At 37.0% G+C, this 19,498-nt stretch overlaps 1 protein-coding gene across 10 annotated transcripts in view; it reads left to right on the forward strand.

Moving 5' to 3' along the window:
- Mbnl3 (muscleblind like splicing regulator 3) overlaps positions 1–11,814 on the forward strand; it is a 124,616-nt gene extending 112,802 nt beyond the window's left edge. For 7 of the 10 annotated variants that reach the window (XM_046467859.2, XM_046467850.2, XM_046467887.2 and 4 more), the window contains one exon: positions 1,039–1,178. Coding sequence is in view for 3 of the 10 variants with exons in the window: in XM_046467905.2 (XP_046323861.1) it covers positions 1,039–1,172 (134 nt within the window). In the remaining 7 variants the exon portion in view is untranslated. Of the gene's footprint in view, positions 1–1,038 lie in introns of all 10 variants that reach the window. The other 3 variants (XM_046467897.2, XM_046467905.2, XM_046467923.2) reach the window with 1 other exon arrangement.
- The last annotated feature ends 7,684 nt before the right edge of the window (positions 11,815–19,498 follow it).

Here is a 19,498-nt window from a genome sequence, read left to right on the forward strand (position 1 = left end):
GCACATACTTTGAGCAATCATGCACCTGAACCTGTGTCTTTTGAAGCCACTTAAGAGAGCTAGGTGTATTAATTCTAGAGACTTATTAAATCTAAGTGTACCAACTCTGAATTACATACGTTAGTCATTGAAAATTTGAAGTTCTCACAGCCGCATTGTCATTTGAAGGAGGCAGCAGTTATGTTCCCAGCTAATCCTTCTGTGCTGCTGAGGATACACAGGCCACCAACTCTGTTTTGAACAGAGCTGATTGCCAGATGTACAGCAGATAAACAAGTCCTTTTCATCATAAGGACTGTTTTTTAAAAAAGACACTTCTGAATCCATGGGATAACAGAAGGAAGCATAGATGGTAATAGTTTTCAGGGATGTTTTTGGGATAGTGGCAACTTGGGCAAAGCACCATACATGAGAATGTAGATTTTTGCCAACACCTTGCTCCCTTTTCAATGGCTATGCATGTCAAGGTAAACAAAAGTCATAATTATAATTAACTTTCTAACAAAATACACTTGGGAAGAATGATTCTTTTTACTTGTTTCCATTGGAAAAAGTAGAGGCATTTGATATGTAAGAAGTGTTGAAAATTTCTCCAGAGGTCAAAACAGTTTTATACATTGCTTTATGCCTAACTTAGGCTATTTCTGCATGGCTTTAAAACACTCTGATAAAGTGTGAAGTTTACTTACTATTGGCATATTTCAAAGTGTTTGGTATTGAACATGTTTTTCCAGTATGTACCTGTTGAAGGAGATCAACCAATGGGTGGATGATCTGCAAAAGTTTTGGTATTGTATAGATAATGCCTGAAACAACGTATCTCTTTTAATTGAGGGCAGTTCTCCACAATAACTCTCACTGGAAGTTTCCCATAGACTGTCATAGCTGTCGCTATTTACTGATCATTCACAACAGCCCTATTTTCACAGATGCATAAACAAACTGAAATTCAGAACTGAAGCAAGAACTAGTATCCTAACTCCTAGTACAGTAACCCTTCAATATGTCTCACTCTTTCTCTTGTTTTTACCATTTCAGTCGAAATTCTGAACAGCAGAGTCACGGAGTACCGGAATCTCTCCATGAGAACCTCCATATGGCCTTTCTATATGTATTCTCAAATGTCCTCTTCTACCAACACAACAATAAGCATGGTGCAGTCAATATATTAAGCAGAGAAAATGTACCAGCCAACAAATTTGAATAAAAAACGAAGCATTAAAAATCAGCGAAGATGGTAAAACAAGACCCATATAGAAAGCTAATAACTACTGCCCATCTTGTTTGAATTATCAGGTAGAATATGACCATAAAATTTGTGATTTTCCAATAACCAGTATGCTAAATTAATTTCCACACTGTACTGTTGGCTTACTCTACATTCTTGGTGGATAAATGTTTATCTGTTTTTGAAGTGTTACCTTACTATTGTGTTTACAGGATAGTCTATTGGGTTGATTTAGAATGTAACAAATATGTCCAGTACCATCTTCCCCATCGTTGTGTTGTACTGGTTTGGGTTGAATTTAGTCTTATATACTACAGTGTTTTGCTGTATGTGTGTGGTGTTTGGTAAAAATTAAAATGTTACTAGTGGGGAACAGAAGTATATGTGCTTGAAAACATGACAGGATTATGTTAATATGCTCTCTTTAGAATCTTTCTGTAGGTTTCTAGAGGCAGATATGTAAAAGGCCTCACTTTTGAGTGTGCACAAAACCTGGTCATAAACATGCATGTATATAATTTGTACCTGTAGATCTGACCCTGCATAATTCAGTAAGCTTGCTAGATTTTTTTGTGAGAGAGAAATAATTACCACCCAAAGTAAGGAACTTCTTCAAACATGAACTCCTAATACACTCCTCTTAAATGGCTTAAAAATGGAGAATTTTTCCTTTTAATGAAGTTCTCAGCATTTATACTAAAAATGATATAAAGTACCCATTACATTTTTTTTGTATCTCAAGAAATCCTGTCTCCTAGGTTGAGTGTCTAAAATTGAGCCATTTGTCATCTTCAGCTGAGAAACTGGTACTTGGGAGCTTAAAGGTATGCTAATTGCAGGTTATAAATCAAACAGAAAGATGGGGGCGTGGAGATAGTTTTTACATACTGGCAGAAAGTGTGTAAAACCATTGCAATGTAACCTTTTACACAAGTGCCATTTCCAAATGCAAATGGCTCATGCTCTTTAGACTACTCTTTGAATAATAAGTAAGATGCAATCTAGCAAAAGTCAGTCAGGGTGAAAGAGAATTGGTTCCAAATGAGGCCTTTCCTCCCCAAATGGACAATCTTCTCTATTGATCACAGAGGGAGCCTGAGTACAGGTTCAGAGAAATTGTAGGGATGGGGGCAGGGAGACATTTAAAATTACTCTTTGGTTTATGCAAAAGAACTTGAAAAGGTGTCCACAATTGTCTTTAGCTTAAGTTTAACTGAATTTCCAATGCTGTTTAACATTTTAGTGAAGGAGCCAGCACCCATGACACGTGACAAGTGTTTCCCTGGCCAGATTTTAACATCAGAATCCTTTGCATCATAAAGCTTTTTTATTGTTTGGACTCATTAACCTTTTTATATGTTCATAGAGAGATATTAGCACACTTTGATTAATATAGAGAGGCTATATTCCACAGAGATGAGCTGAATTTTCATTACTAATACTTATAAAATAGTTGCACACAGTAAAAATAGAAATTAATCCATTCCTGTGGTATATACATAGCATACCTCCTCCATTCTACTGAATTATTAACATTACTCTTACACAGTGGTAGAAACGTGATATTTTACACAAATTAGATTTAATATTTTCTACTAAATATATATTCTCCCATGGGAAAGTATAAAAACATAAAATATATATGTTGTTTTTCTCCTTCATGAAAATGACAATCAAAGAAAAAATCTGATTTAGGATATCAAAAGCCAGCTGGTAGGTTTGAATTGTAGAACAATAGAGTTGGCAAAGATTTTTCACAGTTGATCAAACTAAGACCCAGAGCAGGTAACTTGCTCAGGGGTACCCAACCAACTGTAGGACTCAGAACTACCAGTTGTTCCTTCTCCTCACATTTTGCTTCAGAACATTTCAGACTCCATAGGCAAAGCCTGAGCAAAGCAGTTTGGCTCACAATACAAAAGAACAAAATTATCCCAGGTAGTTTGTATCCCGTTGATCTTAACTATCAATCCAAATCCTGGTCAACAGTGATTTCTAGTCAGTCTTGCTTGTATTGAGCCACTGTTATCTGTTAACAGTGTTACCTGGAGTAAGAGATCAAGAGTTGTCCTAACTTTTCCCAGTGGACTCTTTGAACCACTTAATTTGTTTCCTAAAATCTTAACACTGCTAGAAAAGAAAGTAGAGTATGCCTTTTTGAAATGTCTTTTGTATACAACTGAATTTTGTATAATCTGTGCCAGTGCCTCTCCAGAATGGCAGATCTGATCACATAAATCCAGGAAGGAAGCACCTGAGCTGATCAGTGGAGATGAAATTTTTGTGCAGAATGAACTTTTATGGAGTTTGACATTTTGATGCAACATACTATCTCATTGAACTTTTTAAACTTGTGGTGTGATGTACAGAGACAACAAACCTAGAGTTCAGCTGTTTTCCTATTGCTTTAAGCACTAGAAGACATTAAAAATGGCTTATTTGTAGTAAGAGATTCATGGGGGATATCCATGATAGTTGTATTTTGGAGCCACAATTTTCTATACTGTTGGCATTTTTAAAGTTGTTATGTAAATGAATTTAAAGAAAGAAAACTCAAAGCCCTAAAGTTTTGATCAAATTCAACAGAGTTTTGAGAGAAATGAAATTTTAAGATAGTACTCTTTAAGCTAGTTGTGCAATGACTTATTAAGATTATCTTTTTTTTCAAGAGAAAACAAGACCAATAAGTCATTAGACTATAAATTTCAAGTTATAAAGACAAGTCACAAAATCAGTGACTGTAAGCAAAAATTTACTGAATGAATTGTATATATGAAATTCTAATCACTTGTGATTCTTAGTTAAAAGTTTATAATCTTTGTAGTTTACAAGGGCCTCTATTTTTATTTATCCAAAATTACGGGTTTTGTCCATTTTTCTCAGCCTTTTGCAGAACTATGCAAGAGTGCTGAAACTTGGATGAAATGGGTCATCCATACAGAAAAAAGTAATCTAAAAATACCTTTTAAGAGGGTTTTAGTAGTTTCAATTTTTACCAAAAGCACTATGTGACCATAGCATAAGTATATTTTAAAGAGGGATTAAGATGAAATAAAATAATGGATTCATAAAATTGCTATTTAAATACAGTATTTACTTTTGCAATGAGAGCATGATTCCATTCCCAGCTGTTGCATTTCATTTCACATTTCTAGATTAGTCTTTACTTTGTAGTTAATCATGAAAGCCATCTTCTCCCAACTCCATCCATTTCTGAACATGCTAAAGCACTTTGATCTTGCCATGAGTGTTGTCCTACAGCACTGGCTGTGTTCACTAATGGGAGCCCTTAGCTCACCTGCTCTCCAACTTGGGAAAATGCCAGTACCTTCTCCCTGCCATCAGCAGGAACCAACTGAAATTAGCCTTTACAGCCTGAATCACTTTTTAATGCCATGACCAGTGAGCATAATGATGATGTCTGAATAAGGAACCAGATTTACAATTGCATTTAATGAAATAAGAGAGAAGGTTCATGTGCTACTTGTAAAGTTATTTGGTTCTTTTTCCCCCTCTTTGGAGAGTGTCGATGAGGATGCTCTCAGGTAAAGTGCAACCACAAGTTTCTTGAGTTCTTTTAGTCTGTAGAGTAGGCTGTGGCACTCAGAATGATTAGAAACTGGAGTCTTAATTCTTTTCATCTCTCATACATTGAAATAAATACAAGTAAAATTTAGGCAGGAAATTTGATTTCCCAATTTGATTAATAGATTTAGTAACATAGTGGCCTAGTTTAACAAGTACCTGTTGAAGGCAATAGAATAAGTAGAATTTAAAAAATATAACTTTTTTTAGAAAATGTAGTTGCTAGTCTAATCAACCTGTAAATACATAACTACAAATATAGGTTTCTGAGCACCATCACTAATTGGTGCCGTGCTTTCATTTTTTTATTGTTAGCTTTTAAGATTCTTATTTTATTACTTTTTGTATCTCTAAGTAACTGATGGATTTAATTTTGAAGGAGAGTTAGGGAAAGTGTAAGTTTTTACTACATATATTCATTCCATCTGGATAAGTTCTAAACTGACATTGAAGCATGGCAAATGTAGATTACAGTCCATAACAACTCTCTACAGTTCACAGTTTAAGAACAAATTTACCTTTATACAAAAAGAATAATTATTAACTAATTATATTTAGTCGTTGCGTTGGCAACAAAACTACAACATGGCTACCTTTAGACGTTGTATGTGTGTGTGTGAAATTTTTATTTGTAAACTATACATGGTTTGTGACAGTATGAGCATGTCGAAGCTACAGCTCAAAACTCAGAAAACAGATATGGTTGAATTTTTTTTTAAATCCCTAAGTCTCATGTGAAAGCTGAATTTGTGACCTTGTGTGACTTTTGGGTCAAAAAGTTTACAACACATGGATTTTAGAGTCAAGCTTTATAGTTTATACAATTTGTTGTGTGGATTGGGTTATTCCTCAGTATTTTGACATCAAAACATAATTGTTGAATATATAAAATATTACCTGACTCTTTTTTATAACTAAAATTATCCTAGTCATGTAACATCTGTAGCTGCAAAATTTCTGTTTTACGTATACAATTACATGAGGATTAGAGGATGACTAAAATATATTTTGAAATCAATTCATATTTGCAAAACCATACATAAAGATACTGTGGAATGACCCCTTGACAGTGTTTAAGAGACATATGCTGCCGTTACCTGATTGTCTCAGTTAGGGTGCGGATGTGTGAGACACACCTTTTTTGCACTTATGTACATAGTTCATGAAAGCAATCCTTGGAGCTTTTTTTTTTAACGTAAGAAGTCTGTGATGATAGTGGAAACATTAGTAAGAAAGAGTTATTTCTAAGGCCTTGAGAAGGAGGATTTTTTGCTTTGCTGTTGTGGATGCTTTTCTAGTTTGCTACAGCTCACTATAAGAAAAGGCTGGTAACAGAGAAAAGGTCAACTTTAGCTAACAGCACTAAACAAGAGCAAAAGTATTTCTTTCAGCAAGACAACTAGCAATGATTGTTTGCTTTGTGAATTAACCCCCACTGGAAACACACACACACACACACACACGCACACGCACATGCACACACACACACACCAAGTGGGTGTCTAGAAGGAATTTACTTTTTTAATGATTGCAAGCAGTTAAATATACTTTAAAGTTACAAAATAGTTATTCTCATTATGTTAAAATCAGATTTCATCTTTCCCAGATAATTATTGCTATATGCATCAGTTAATATGTATGCCAACTAATGTGTATTCCAGGAATAGTCAAATTGTTACTGTTGACCTCTATTCCTCCTTTAAGATTCAGGCCCCCAAACAAATAGGCAGTCAAAAGAGCTTACTTAACAGTTAAGTGTGACCAGTATAGGGCAGTTGATCACCTTCAACAAAGGAAAACAAGCTTCTGACACAACTTTGGAAATAACTTTATTTACATTATACCTGCTCAGTGGAAGCTATTTTCTGACCTGATTTTACTAGATTACAGAGTAATTGATGTGCCACTGCAGCCTCCCAATATTTTGTTTTAACTAAGAAGAGAACTAGCCAAAATCTTCCATAGCATAGGAGCTGAAAGAGAATGTTTCAATCTGATCATTTCTGCCAGTTTTATCTCCACACCAATTGCAAATAGACATGGAACTTTCTTATCCTGCCCAGGAAATGAGACAGGAAATGTTGAGGTTAGATAGGTTAAGGGAAAGATCACTCTAGGTCTTTTAAGTCCTTCACAAATTGGGACATGTAGCTCTTGTTCTCAAGAAGCCCATCCTGGGTTTAAGAGAGCTGCAACTGGGGCATAGCAGCCCATTTTTCTAGTTCTTACAGGATAGAAAATAGAGCTAGGGATGTGGCTCAGTGGTAGAGTACTTGCCTAATATGCGCAAGGCCCTGGGTTCAATCCCCAGCACACACACACAAACAAACAAACAAACAAAACAGAGAGAGAGAAAAATAAGCCAAAGTCAGAAAGCAATCCAAGCCTTATAGTTGTCAAATAGCTCAGGGCCAGCTGGTTAGAAATTTCTTTTTTTTTTCTTTTTACTTCCTCATTTCATAAGCACTTAAGAGTCCGTCATATAACCATACAACTAACAGCCTGACAATCTAACCACCATTTCCATTGATGTAAAATGTTAGCATTCATTCATTCTATAGTTAAGAATTCACCAACATAATTTCCCAATTTAACCTGTATCCTTGTTTTGACATATCCTTGTGAATATATAAGCCACAAGAATATATTTTCATAAGGTCAAGAGAGAAATGAGTTTTTTTGTGGTTTAGTTTATTTTATTGCCATGCTGAGGATTGAATCCACGGCCTCATGCATGTTAGGCAAGTGCTCTTACCACTGAGCCACATCCCAGCCTGAACTCTGAGATTTTAAGTCAGGAAAAATCATCCATAAAATAGCAAGAATAGTCCTAGAAGCATAGCAGGAGATATTCAATAAATTTACAACATGGTGTGCCTGCTGACAGCATCTGGGTTGCATTCTTTGGAGCTTAAACACAGTGGCTGTCTTTAAGTAAAACAAATTAGGAAACGAAGTATAACAAATGCATGAGAGACCCAAAAATAACCTCAGCTAGGATTCAGTTTGACTAATTCAGTATCCAGTCCCTTTACTTGTCCATGCCTATAAGGAAATTACTCATTAATACTCAAAAACTCAATTATTCCAGAGAAAATTTATTTTTATATAGAACCCATCCTCAATTATGGTTTACTTAAAAGGAAAAAAAAATGTATTACTGTGAAATAAGTTACCACTCTGCAGATACTGTAAACATTCCTCACTAGTCATCTTCTATATCATGTTACTTAAAAAAAAAAAAATACCTCTGTAACAACACCGAAAAGTAACCTGACTATTAAGTAGGCATTTTTTCTCTCCTAAACGCATAACCTGAAGATTTATCTATCTTAGAACTGCATGATTCCAAAGCTTAAGTCTATATACAGATGCTATTTGTTAGTAATGGAAAGCAAATTATTTTATTGTTGTCTTTTGTGTCTAGCAGTTGAGGGAGTGATGTGAACATCATTTATTCTGAGGATGACCTTCCCAAAATAAATTTCCTTTTATTGTTATCATTGCCACTTTAGTTACTAGAAAGTGAATAATTTGTTTCCATGCTCCCAATTACATTCATTTAAAATTAAGGATTTTTTTGTTTTTTATTTTTGAGATAGAGTCTGGCTACATTGCCCCAGGTTGACCTCAGATTCCTGGGTTCAAGAAATCCTCCCATCTTGGCCTCTTGAGTAGATGGGACATGTGTGCCACCATGCCCAGCTATAAATTAGATTTTTTTTTTAAAAAAGATCCTAAATATACTCTTTTTTAAAAGGCTGATTTTATGCATTTATAAAACTCTCTGGAATATAGACAATGAAAACATATATTGGGAGCAGAAAAATGGTAACTTGAAAATACGTATATTAAGAAAACTATTAACCCTGTGCAACAATTATAGTTTCTAATAATGATCAGAATATTTTATTAATAAAAACCATTCCCATGATGTTTTGTCTCTAAAATGCAATAGCTCATTCCCTCAACGGCAGATGCTTTGACTTTTTTTTTTTTTTTTGCAAGTTATAGTGCTGTAGTGCTTGTTTGTGTTTAGAAGTATACATTATGCAACTCATTTTAGTATGCTACTTTTATGTCATTTTTTGTTCTTTTAATAAAGTATGTAAATTCTTTGGTTATGTCTTTTTTTATGAATCCATATTCACACATTGAGTTCACTTCAAAGCTATTCATGTTCTAATATATCAATCCCAATATTTAGTAATTCTAATATAAAATTTAAATTTGTGATTTGGCTCAACATTATATTTCATACATATAGTAAATTTGTTTCCAAATACCTACCAGTATTTTGAATTATGTAGATAATACAGCCATTGTGTTAGATTATGATTCCTATAAGAATGAAATTATTAACACAAGAAAAACATATATTTTAATAAAAGAAAAGTAAGAATTTTGAGATCATGCTCACTGATTTCCATTGTGCCTCAGAAATCCTGAGGAATGTTTTAAGATACATTATTAGAAGTTTGTATGTGCCAGTTATTCATTTCCATTCTGCATCTTCTGTGTAACAAATGAAACCAATGTTGTTCACTTCGTCCTTCTCAAGGTGGGCATCAATGGTTTCATGACAATGAGATGCATGAATTGTTCCATTAAGGGGTTTTCTGTCACTTAAAATTGGTTATCTCCAATAAATGGCACAGAAAGATAACCATTTTTATTCTTTAACAAAACAAATGTAACTCGATAATACTTTAGTCTGTTCAATTTCTAAATGCTTCAAAAAACACTAATCAGGAACTCCTCTGCATTGAACCCTCTCCTGGAGTCTGGCTAGTAGAAAATTGAAGTCAAGGGAGTTTGGATGAGAGGTTGTGATAAAGTATTATTGACCCATCTATTACAGCGACAAGGGCCAGAGAGGAGGCTCTGTCCTTATCCAGCATCAGCTGTACCATATAGATCCCTCTTGCTCTTTGTTCCCTACTTTACTATTTCTAATATGGTTCCACTTTGGCCTTTCTTGATAAGCCAACTTTAAGTCCTCCTTTGGTGTGTCACATGTGTTTCTGTTAGTCTGATAATCCCAGCACTAAAACCAGTTCAGTATACAGACATTTACAAGAGGTCTTTGGCCTCCTCAGAATTCAGTTTATGTCTTTCTCTTTGAAGCTGCTAGATGGGTATGAATTCAGGGCAGGCATTCCCAACCATTGTCAAAATGGGAACTGAGTTTCTATTGGTTAGGGGAAAGTTGACCCACAGATAAAACCTGAAGTAAACCAAGTTTGTCTTGGGTATGTTTCATTGTTCTTTCACAACACCCTTCAAAGGCCCTCCCTTCCTCATTCCTGATGGTGGTCTCTAGCTCTCTAAAAGCCCTGTGGTAGCAACTTCTCAGGCCTGCCTTCTTAGTAGACCTGGAATTTTTCCCTTCAGAACTTTCCTGTTGGGCATCTCGGGCTATGGAAAGCAGCTCATAGCTGAGATCTAAGGAAAAAAATCATACTCTGGTGTAATAGAATGGCAGTGCTTCATGTGCTGCCCCTCCTGAGTGTCTGTATTAAAAAGGCAAGACTCTCCAGTGGCACAGTATTGAATATCAGATGGCCACATGCATGGATAAATGAGATGTTTTACTGAAGCAAACCTCTAGGCGTTGAATCTCAGAATTTAGGAGCAGCATCAAATTCCTATTGACCAATAGAGCAGTCATTTACCACTTCAGAAAGGCCAAAAAGTGAAGACCCTTGTAATATCTTAATTATCAGGAAAATTCTGATATAATAATGAACCCCCAAAATATTGCCTAGACTGTGAACATCTCAAAGTTCCACAGGTAGAATCTATGCACACGACCAGCATCTGTACAGAGCATGACATAGAGACAGGCCTAATACATGATTTTGTTTCTGGAGTGATTTAATGCCTATACATGTTAATATATAGGCATGTGTGTTAACAGGTGAACACACATACTCTGATGTTTTTTAACTTGGCTCTTTCCTGTACTAGAAATCCCCATTTAATTGAGCCCTCACAGATTTTCCTTAGTAACTTATACTTCTTCCTTAGTAGGGCAGTGAATATCTGGGGAACAAAAGCAAACGGCTGCAAACAAAGTACTTTAGATAGAAGGGGCAGCTACTAGGACATAGGATAAGGTTTGTGAGAAGTACAGAAAGTCTAATTCTCATCTGTAGAGACATGCCCAAAGCAAAAGCTCAGAATTCTGAAGTGGATACAGAAGTCAATATAAAAAGGAAGTTCTATACTGGGAGAGGTGGTGCACATCTGTAATCCCAGCAACTCTGGAGGCTGAGGCAGGAGGATCACAAGTTCAAAGCCAGCCTTAGGGTATTAGAAATGCCCTAAGCAACTCAGTGAGACCCTGTCTGTAAACAAAATATTTAAAAAGGGCTGGGTATATGATTCAGTGGTAGTGCCCCTGAATTCAATCCCTGGTAACAAAAAAAAAAAAAAAAATTCTAGCACTTTTGTGTTGTGCATGGGAACAGCACAGTGCAGAGGCAGGCAGAGTTTCCAGTACAAAGTACAGCAGACACATACAAAATGACAGGTTTTCCTGATGAGAGATATGGAGATGTCTCCCTGTAAGTGATACAGTGCACTGTCTGTGTGCAAATGCAAAGAGAGACAGAGGTGAAATATCATGGAGTAACAGTGGATGAATAGCAGAGACAGCATCTGCTAAAGCAGAGAGCCTGTTCATTGAAAACTGGACTTAAAGGAATCTGAGGAGTGTCTATAATTAGGATGTTTTTCTAGAGATGTAATATGGCTACAGATGATGATGATCTGCCCCTCAGGGATCAGTGTAGTTCTCAAGAAGAGGATGGGGAAGATTAAGATTGGGACTGAGACTTTGCCTTTATCTTTCATGACCTGAAGAATTGAACAATTATTTATTGAAAAAATTGGCATGTAACAGAGAATCCCATTTGTGTTAATTATATATAAATACATTGTAAGTTGTTATTGATGTGCCTTTGTTAACTCTGTAATAAATGCGTGTGTTTAGTTCATTCAAAGTGTCTTAGTCCTTTTTAATTTCTATTAACAGAGTCCCAAGTTAATTTTTTTTTATTTATGGGAGGTTATATTAGGAAAACCTGAACCCATATGAGTCCAGGCAATAAGTAGTCACAATTTGGGATTCTAGCTGTCAATAAATGAGTTCTTGTCCTAACAAATGCACCCCACTTTCATGACTGTTGTACAAGACTTCACTGATAATATCAAGTAAATATTTACCATAAGCAGAACCACCAACAAATGCAAGAGACCCTTGTGATAAGCAAGCCTTTTCTCCTGTTGTACACCACCAGAAATATTCTAGAACTTAAAGAGACATGGGATCTCTAGAGTCAATGGGCCAAAAGGACACCAAAAGCACTCAGGAAAAATGGCCAAGGAATGTGGTGAGCCCCAGCCACACTCACTATTGTTTTCTTCCTCTCTCTGGATCTTGGAGAAATGTTTTCCTTGTGCTTCAGATAAATAAATAAATAAATAAACAAACAAACTCCAGATATTGTTAGGATTGCTAGCAGAAAAGTTAGTCCAGAAATAACTTTTTGAAGGCTGGGGATATAGCTCAGTGGTAGAGCACTTAGCTAGCATGTTCAGGACCCTAGGTTCAATCTCCAGCACCACACATACAAATTCATGGATACAGGAATAACTTATTAAGTAATAATAGAGTTTTTAAAAAACCTTAAATAGTATTTTTAAATTAGTGTGTCTGCATTCAGTGCTGTGCTACTTCACCCTTCTTTCCTTCTCCCCTTCAACCTCCCTCTAACACTATTGCCAGAGTGATTTTTCTAAGGTTAAAAAATATTTATTTTAATTTCCTGACTAAAAGTCTTCCATAGCTCCTCCATGCCTATTGAGTAAAGTCTATACTTTAGCACAGTGCTCTTTTATGCTCTGGCCTTAGAATTGTCCTTCGGTTTCATCTTTTCCTTGTTTTCTATAACTTATTGTCAAAGAAAACTGGAGCCGTACAGTAGAAGAAGCAGTAAAAACAGGGTTTTTTTCCCCAGGACTATTGCAAAAAGGGAAAGGAGACCTCAGTATTGAAATGGACTAAATGCTAAATATAACCAGGAAAAGTTGAAAGTTATAGTTCAGGAGCAGGATGGGGGGTCAGTGGAGTGAAAATAACTAAAAGGAAACATCAGGGGTGAGGGGGCATTCTGGCTAAACTGTCCTAACAGGATTTTTTGCTGAAGACAGGCCAGGATGATCAAACATCACCTTGTGGGAAGAGGGAAGATGAAGAATTGGATCCGATATGGGAGAGGGGGATTGTGGGTAAACAAATTAGCAGGATTCTTGCTAAAACTGAGTCATGCAAAAACAGAGACACGGAAGTGCAAATGTCAAGGCCTAGTTGGGAAGACCATTCAGAAGAGCCTGAGTAAAGTTTGATCAAGGAGAAACTTCATCAGTGTACACTGCAGACAGATGAAATCACTTTGAGGGAAATATAATTTACAAGAGATCTCCCAACTCAAAAATTCTCTCCACAAAGGTTGTAAAGGGAAAAAAATGCACTTATTAGTGAATAAGCATTAAGCCGGAATGTGATACACATCACAGGCAACTTCTAATGAGGTCGAAGTTACGGACATCAAGATGGTGGAGGCAGGGTACAAGAAAAATGCTGACCAGAATACAAAACTGAGAGAAGAGTCATTATAGTCCTGTTTACAATAAATCCCATTGCCATGGCAACTTCTGCCTTGGAGGGCTTATCACCATAGCAACTCCCACCACAAGTTCTGTGTTCTAATTAGGCAAAAATAAAGTAATCAATAGGAAAAAATGGGACTTAATCTCCACTCGGTCCACAGGTAGACTATACAAGACAAGACTCACCCAGGTATCAGGGCCATGGGCCACTCTCAAACTCTGCCTGCTCTACTCTCCTTTAGAATTGTACTTTCACTTTGAATAAATCTGCACTCTGCTTGTTGCTTCTGTGAGCCTTGCTCAGCCCTTTGTTAGGAACACCAAGAACCTGAACCCCTACTGGACACCCACTGGTATCACTAAGAGATTGTGAAAACATAAAGGAATGTCACCCCCTTATACAGCCAAGCAGATACAACCCGTTACATGCACATTCTCAAGATAAGCAATAACTATTCCTCAAGTAACAGAACTTGAGAGAACCTTTTGTCACTCAAACTTCTGTCCTAACTTCATCATGATAACTTAGGAGGTCACCTATGTTTACTTTATCAGAAGAAAAAATAAATAAATTTCTCATATCTTTATGACAGGAAGTAGTTTTGCAGATTGCAGCAAGTTCCCACTCCTCCTATACACAAGTAAGACTCTTACTGTCTACTCTTGATGTTTGCACATCAAAAAGATGTTTCTCGAGTATTCAAAGAACTCAAAAAATTAGACAATAAGAGAACAAACAACCCAATCAACAAATGGGCCAAGGACCTGAACAGACACTTCTCAGAGGAGGACATACAATCAATCAACAAGTACATGAAAAAATGCTCACCATCTCTAGCAGTCAGAGAAATGCAAATCAAAACCACCCTAAGATACCATCTCACTCCAGTAAGATTGGCAGCCATTAGGAAGTCAAACAACAACAAGTGCTGGCGAGGATGTGGGGAAAAGGGTACACTTGTACATTGCTGGTGGGACTGCAAATTGGTGCAGCCAATTTGGAAAGCAGTATGGAGATTTCTTGGAAAGCTGGGAATGGAGCCACCATTTGACCCAGCTATTCCCCTTCTCGGTCTATTCCCTAAAGACCTAAAAAGAGCATGCTACAGGGACACTGCTACATCGATGTTCATAGCAGCACAATTCACAATAGCAAGACTGTGGAACCAACCTAGATGCCCTTCAATAGACGAATGGATAAAAAAATGTGGCATTTATACACAATGGAGTATTACTCTGCATTAAAAAATGACAAAATCATAGAATTTGCAGGGAAATGGATGGCATTAGAGCAGATTATGCTAAGTGAAGCTAGCCAATCCCTAAAAAACAAATGCCAAATGTCTTCTTTGATATAAGGAGAGTAACTAAAAACAGAGTAGGGATGAAGAGCATGAGAAGAAGATTAACATTAAACAGGGATGAGAGGTGGGAGGGAAAGGGAGAGAGAAGGGAAATTGCATGGAAATGGAAGGAGACCCTCAGGGTTATACAAAAGTACATACAAGAGGTAGTGAGGGGAAAGGGAAAAATAATACAAGGGAGAGAAATGAATGACAGTAGAGGGGGTAGAGACAGAAGAGTGAAGGGGAGGGGAGGGGAAGGGGGATAGTAGAGGATAGGAAAGGCAGCAGAACACAACAGACACTAGTATGGCAATATGTAAATCAATGGATGTGTAACTGATGTGATTCTGCAATCTGTATATGGGGTAAAAATGGGAGTTCATAACCCACTTGAATCAAAGTGTGAAATATGATATATCAAGAACTATGTAATGTTTTGAACAACCAACAATAAAAAATTTTTTAAAAAAAGATGTTTCTCAGGAGTTGAAAGACTGGGAGCAAGCCTTGTTTATTTAGCCATTATGAAGACATATGTCTGTGAAAAGGTCTGAGAAGCAAATAGTGAAAGAAATGGGGTGGGAGTGGAGAGAAGTCTCTTCTCTCTCTCTCTCTTTTTTTTTTCCAGTAATGGGGATCGAACTCAGGGCCTTGCACATGCTGGACAAGTGCTCTACCACTGAGCCACACTCAGAATTCTTTCTGTTTTTTAGTTTTGAGATGGGGTCTCACCAAATTGCCCAAGCACTACTATGCATAATTAGTTTAACCTGACACCCTGCCAGTGCTGTTTGCCTCCAGTGTATTCTTCACATGACTATCAAAATGTTCCAGCTTAAAAAAAAAAGCTTTCCAATCTTTGCTTTTTAAAAATATTTTTAGTTATAGATGGACACAATATTTTATTTTTATGTGATCAAACCCAGTGCCTCAAGCATGCTAGGTGAGCACTCTGCCTCTAAGCCACAATCCCAGCCCATCCAATCTTTGCTTCTTAAATCAGCTAGGTTGGACCTTAAACAGCCTAGCATGTCTAGTAGCAGGAAGCTGCAAATCTACCTCCCCCAGAATGACATGCAAAAATTATCATGTTATGTATATTATAATGTGATGTGGAAAAGGATGGGGAAGCTCAGATCTAAAATAAGACTGGCCATGTAACTCCACTGCTTATGGCATTTCAGTGATGCCCCATAGCTCTCAGGATAAATCCTAAACACACCCTATAATTGCCTATAATATTTGGAATGATCTAGTTGCTGTCTGTTTCTCCAGCTTCATCTCTTGCCATTGTCTATCTTGGACTCACTTCAGTGATAGGAAAATGTTTGTAGTTTCTAGTACCCGCCATCTTGTTTCATGCTTTTATTTTCTTTCTTTCTGGAATGCCCATTTTCCTACCCTTTTGCCTGGCTCACATACTTTGAGACTGTTTCAGTAACATATTCCCCAGGAAGACTTCCACATGTGCCCCTCACCTCCGATAGTGCACCTCTCTTTGAAACCCTTATGAGAACTTGAGCATATAATTGTCATTATATAACCACACTGTGTTAAATTATTTTTGTGAGTTTGGCATGACAGCACACACCTGTGATCCTAGAGGGAGGCTGAGGCAAAGGATCACAAGTTCAAAGCCAGCCTTAGTAACTTAGCATGGCCTTAAGCAACTTAGTGAGACCCTGTCTCTAAATAAAAAATAAAAAGGGCTAGGGAGGTAGCTCAGTGGTTGAGGCCCCTTGGGTTCAATTTCTGGTACCAGAAATTCTTTTTTTTGTTCTCCCAAGAGTAGGATCATGACTCAACAAGAACAACAAAACCCAACTGGAGGATGGGCAAAAGAGTTAAAGAGTATTTGTCCAAAGAAAATATCCAAGTGGGTAATAAGCACATGAAAAGCCATTCAGCATCATTAGCCATTTGGGAAATGCAAATCAAAAGCATAATGAGAATATCACGTCACATCCACTAAGACAGCTATGATGGGAAAAAAAGGAAAATAAAAGTGTGGATTTTTTTAAAAGAAAGAGTGAATTTAAAATCAGAACTCTTATACTTTGCTGGTAAGAATTAAAATGGTACAGACATTATGTAAAACACTTTTGGTGGTTAAGCAGGGAAGGCATGGGGGTGCATAGCTATAATCCAAGCTGTTTGAGAGGCTGAGGAAGGAGGATCCAAGTTCAAAGCCAGCCTGGGCAACTTAGCAAGCTCCTGACTCAAAAAGCTAAAAAAAAAAATGGGGGCTGGGGCTAGGACTGTAGGTCAGTGATAGAGCACTTGCCTAGCAAGAGCAAGGCCTTAGGTTTAATCCCTAGTATTGCAAAAAATTAAAAGTTAAAAAATTAAAGAATTAACATATGAATCAGGGCTGGGGCTGTAGTTCAGTGGTAGAGTGCCCGCCTAGTACTATGAGGCACTGGGTTTGATCCTCAGCACCACATAAAAATAAATAAAGATGTTTTGTCCAACTACAACTAAAGAAAAAATATGAATCAACAATTCTGCTCCTGGATATGTGCTCAAAAAAATTGAAAGTGGTGTCTCAAACAAATACCTGTACATCTACATTCATAGCAACATTATTCACAATAGTTAAAATGTGGAATCAACCCACATGTCCTTTGATGGGTGAGTGGACAAACTGTGTATCATACAAAGGAATACATACAAATGGCATAGATATATATTAGAATATTGTTTACCCATTTCAAAGAAAGAAACTCTGCCACTTTCAACATGTATAAAACTTGAGGACATTAAGTGAAATAAGCCAATCACAGAAGCACAAATATTAAATGGTTTCACATATACCTAGAATCATGAAATTCATGCAGACAGTAAAATGGTGGTTGCTGGGAACTGAAAGAGGGAAAATGAGGAATTGCTTAATGGGTACAGTTTCAGTCTTGCAAGATGAGAAGAGTTCTAGAGATGGATGGTAGTGATTGGGCTGTGAAATGTGCCACTTAACACCACTGAACTGTACACTTAAAAATACTTAACGTGTCATGTATACTTTTCCACAAGTTAAAAAAAATGAATGCAGATGACTCTATGACTTCTATGCTAAGGTTAGACACAAGAATCCCACTTTCAAGACTGAGAGATATAATTCCTAGGAATCAGCCTTCCTCATTGTACTACCCACCCATTTCTTCAGGAAGTTCTGCCATATTCCCCAGAGCACTGACCAAGCACATAATGCACAATGTGATAGCAAAAGTTTCCTCATTGAGTTCTTATTATTTCTCCTCAGGAAGTTTTCCTATTTTGCCTTTTCTGTCTTTCCCCTCTCCAAGCCATCACTTCTTTCCCCTCTTGTATGGTTTAGATATGTGATTTCCCCAAAAAGTTCATGTGTGAGACAATACAAGACAGTTCAGAGGTAAAATTATTGGATTGCAAGAGTTTTAACCTAATCCATGCATTAATCCTCTGCTAGGGATTAACTGGGTGGTAACTGAAGGCAGCTAGTGTATGGCTGGAGGAGGTGGGTCACTGAGGACATGCCTTTGGGGTTATATTTTGTCCCTGGTGAGTCAAGCTCTCTGCTTCAAGATTGCCACACCCTGAACTGCTTTCTTCCTCCACAGCCTTTCATCATGACATTTTGGCCCAGAGCAACAGACTCAGCCGTCTATGGACTGGGACCTCCAAAACCGTGAGCACCAAATAAACTTTTCCTCCTCGAGAAGTGTTTTTGTCAAATATTTTGATCACAGTGGTTAGTAGTAGTTAGCTTCTCATGCCTGGCTCAAAAGGAGACTCAGACAAGGGAAAATAAATTTTTGGCTTCTCTTATGATATGGGAGGGGAAAGTCCCTATAGTAGTGAGAAAAAAAAAAATATATATATATATATATATATATATATATATATATATATATATATATATATGAGTATCAACAATGATTCTTAGTGTGAGCTACATGGAGGGGGAGAGATGGGACTTTATAAGATTATGGGTGTCTCTTTGTCCAGCTTCTTCTGGTTATAAGTGACAGAATTCAAAATAAAGCTGGATTAGTAAAGAGGACATATATTAGGTCAAAGAGCTGCAAGATCCATAGGTGGTTTAGCTTCAGGCACAGCTGTGTGCTGGTGTTCAAACTGTGAGGCTAAGAATCTGCCTTTCTCATGTTCTCAGTTTTAACATCTATTGCCTAGAAAGGCCCATCCTTCATCTAACCACCTAAACAATCTAGAAGAAGAGAGTTCATTATTCCTAATAGCTACAGTTTAATTCCTAAGGCTAATTCATTGGCCAAGTTTGGCCTCATGCTTATACTAGCTTGGGTCATATGCCCATTCTCAAAGCTAGGGAATGGAACATTCATCAACCAAGTTCAAGTTTATGTGCTTACTCTTTGAATCAAGGATTGGGACATGCCCACTCTGACCTGTGGATGGAGAGGGAAAAGGAAAGAGAGGGAGAGTGCCAGAGCTACTCAAAGGAAAACCACAGCGCTCTCCCCAGAACAATTGGAAATATATGTTGAGCACCATATGAACTACATGAACGCCATGTGAACAGAACATTCTATTACTTGATAGCCTCCCCAATATATTTAAGGCTTTCAACTAATATAATACAACTGTATCAAATGCAGTTAAAAATGTACTTGTGCCCTATATAGAGAGAGACAATCCAAATTCAGAC

The sequence above is a fragment of the Marmota monax genome, unplaced genomic scaffold, assembly GCF_021218885.2.
Source record: "Marmota monax isolate L192 unplaced genomic scaffold, Marmota_monax_Labrador192_F-V1.1 WCK01_AAM20220418_F8-fsc00054, whole genome shotgun sequence".
Lineage (NCBI taxonomy): Eukaryota > Metazoa > Chordata > Mammalia > Rodentia > Sciuridae > Marmota > Marmota monax.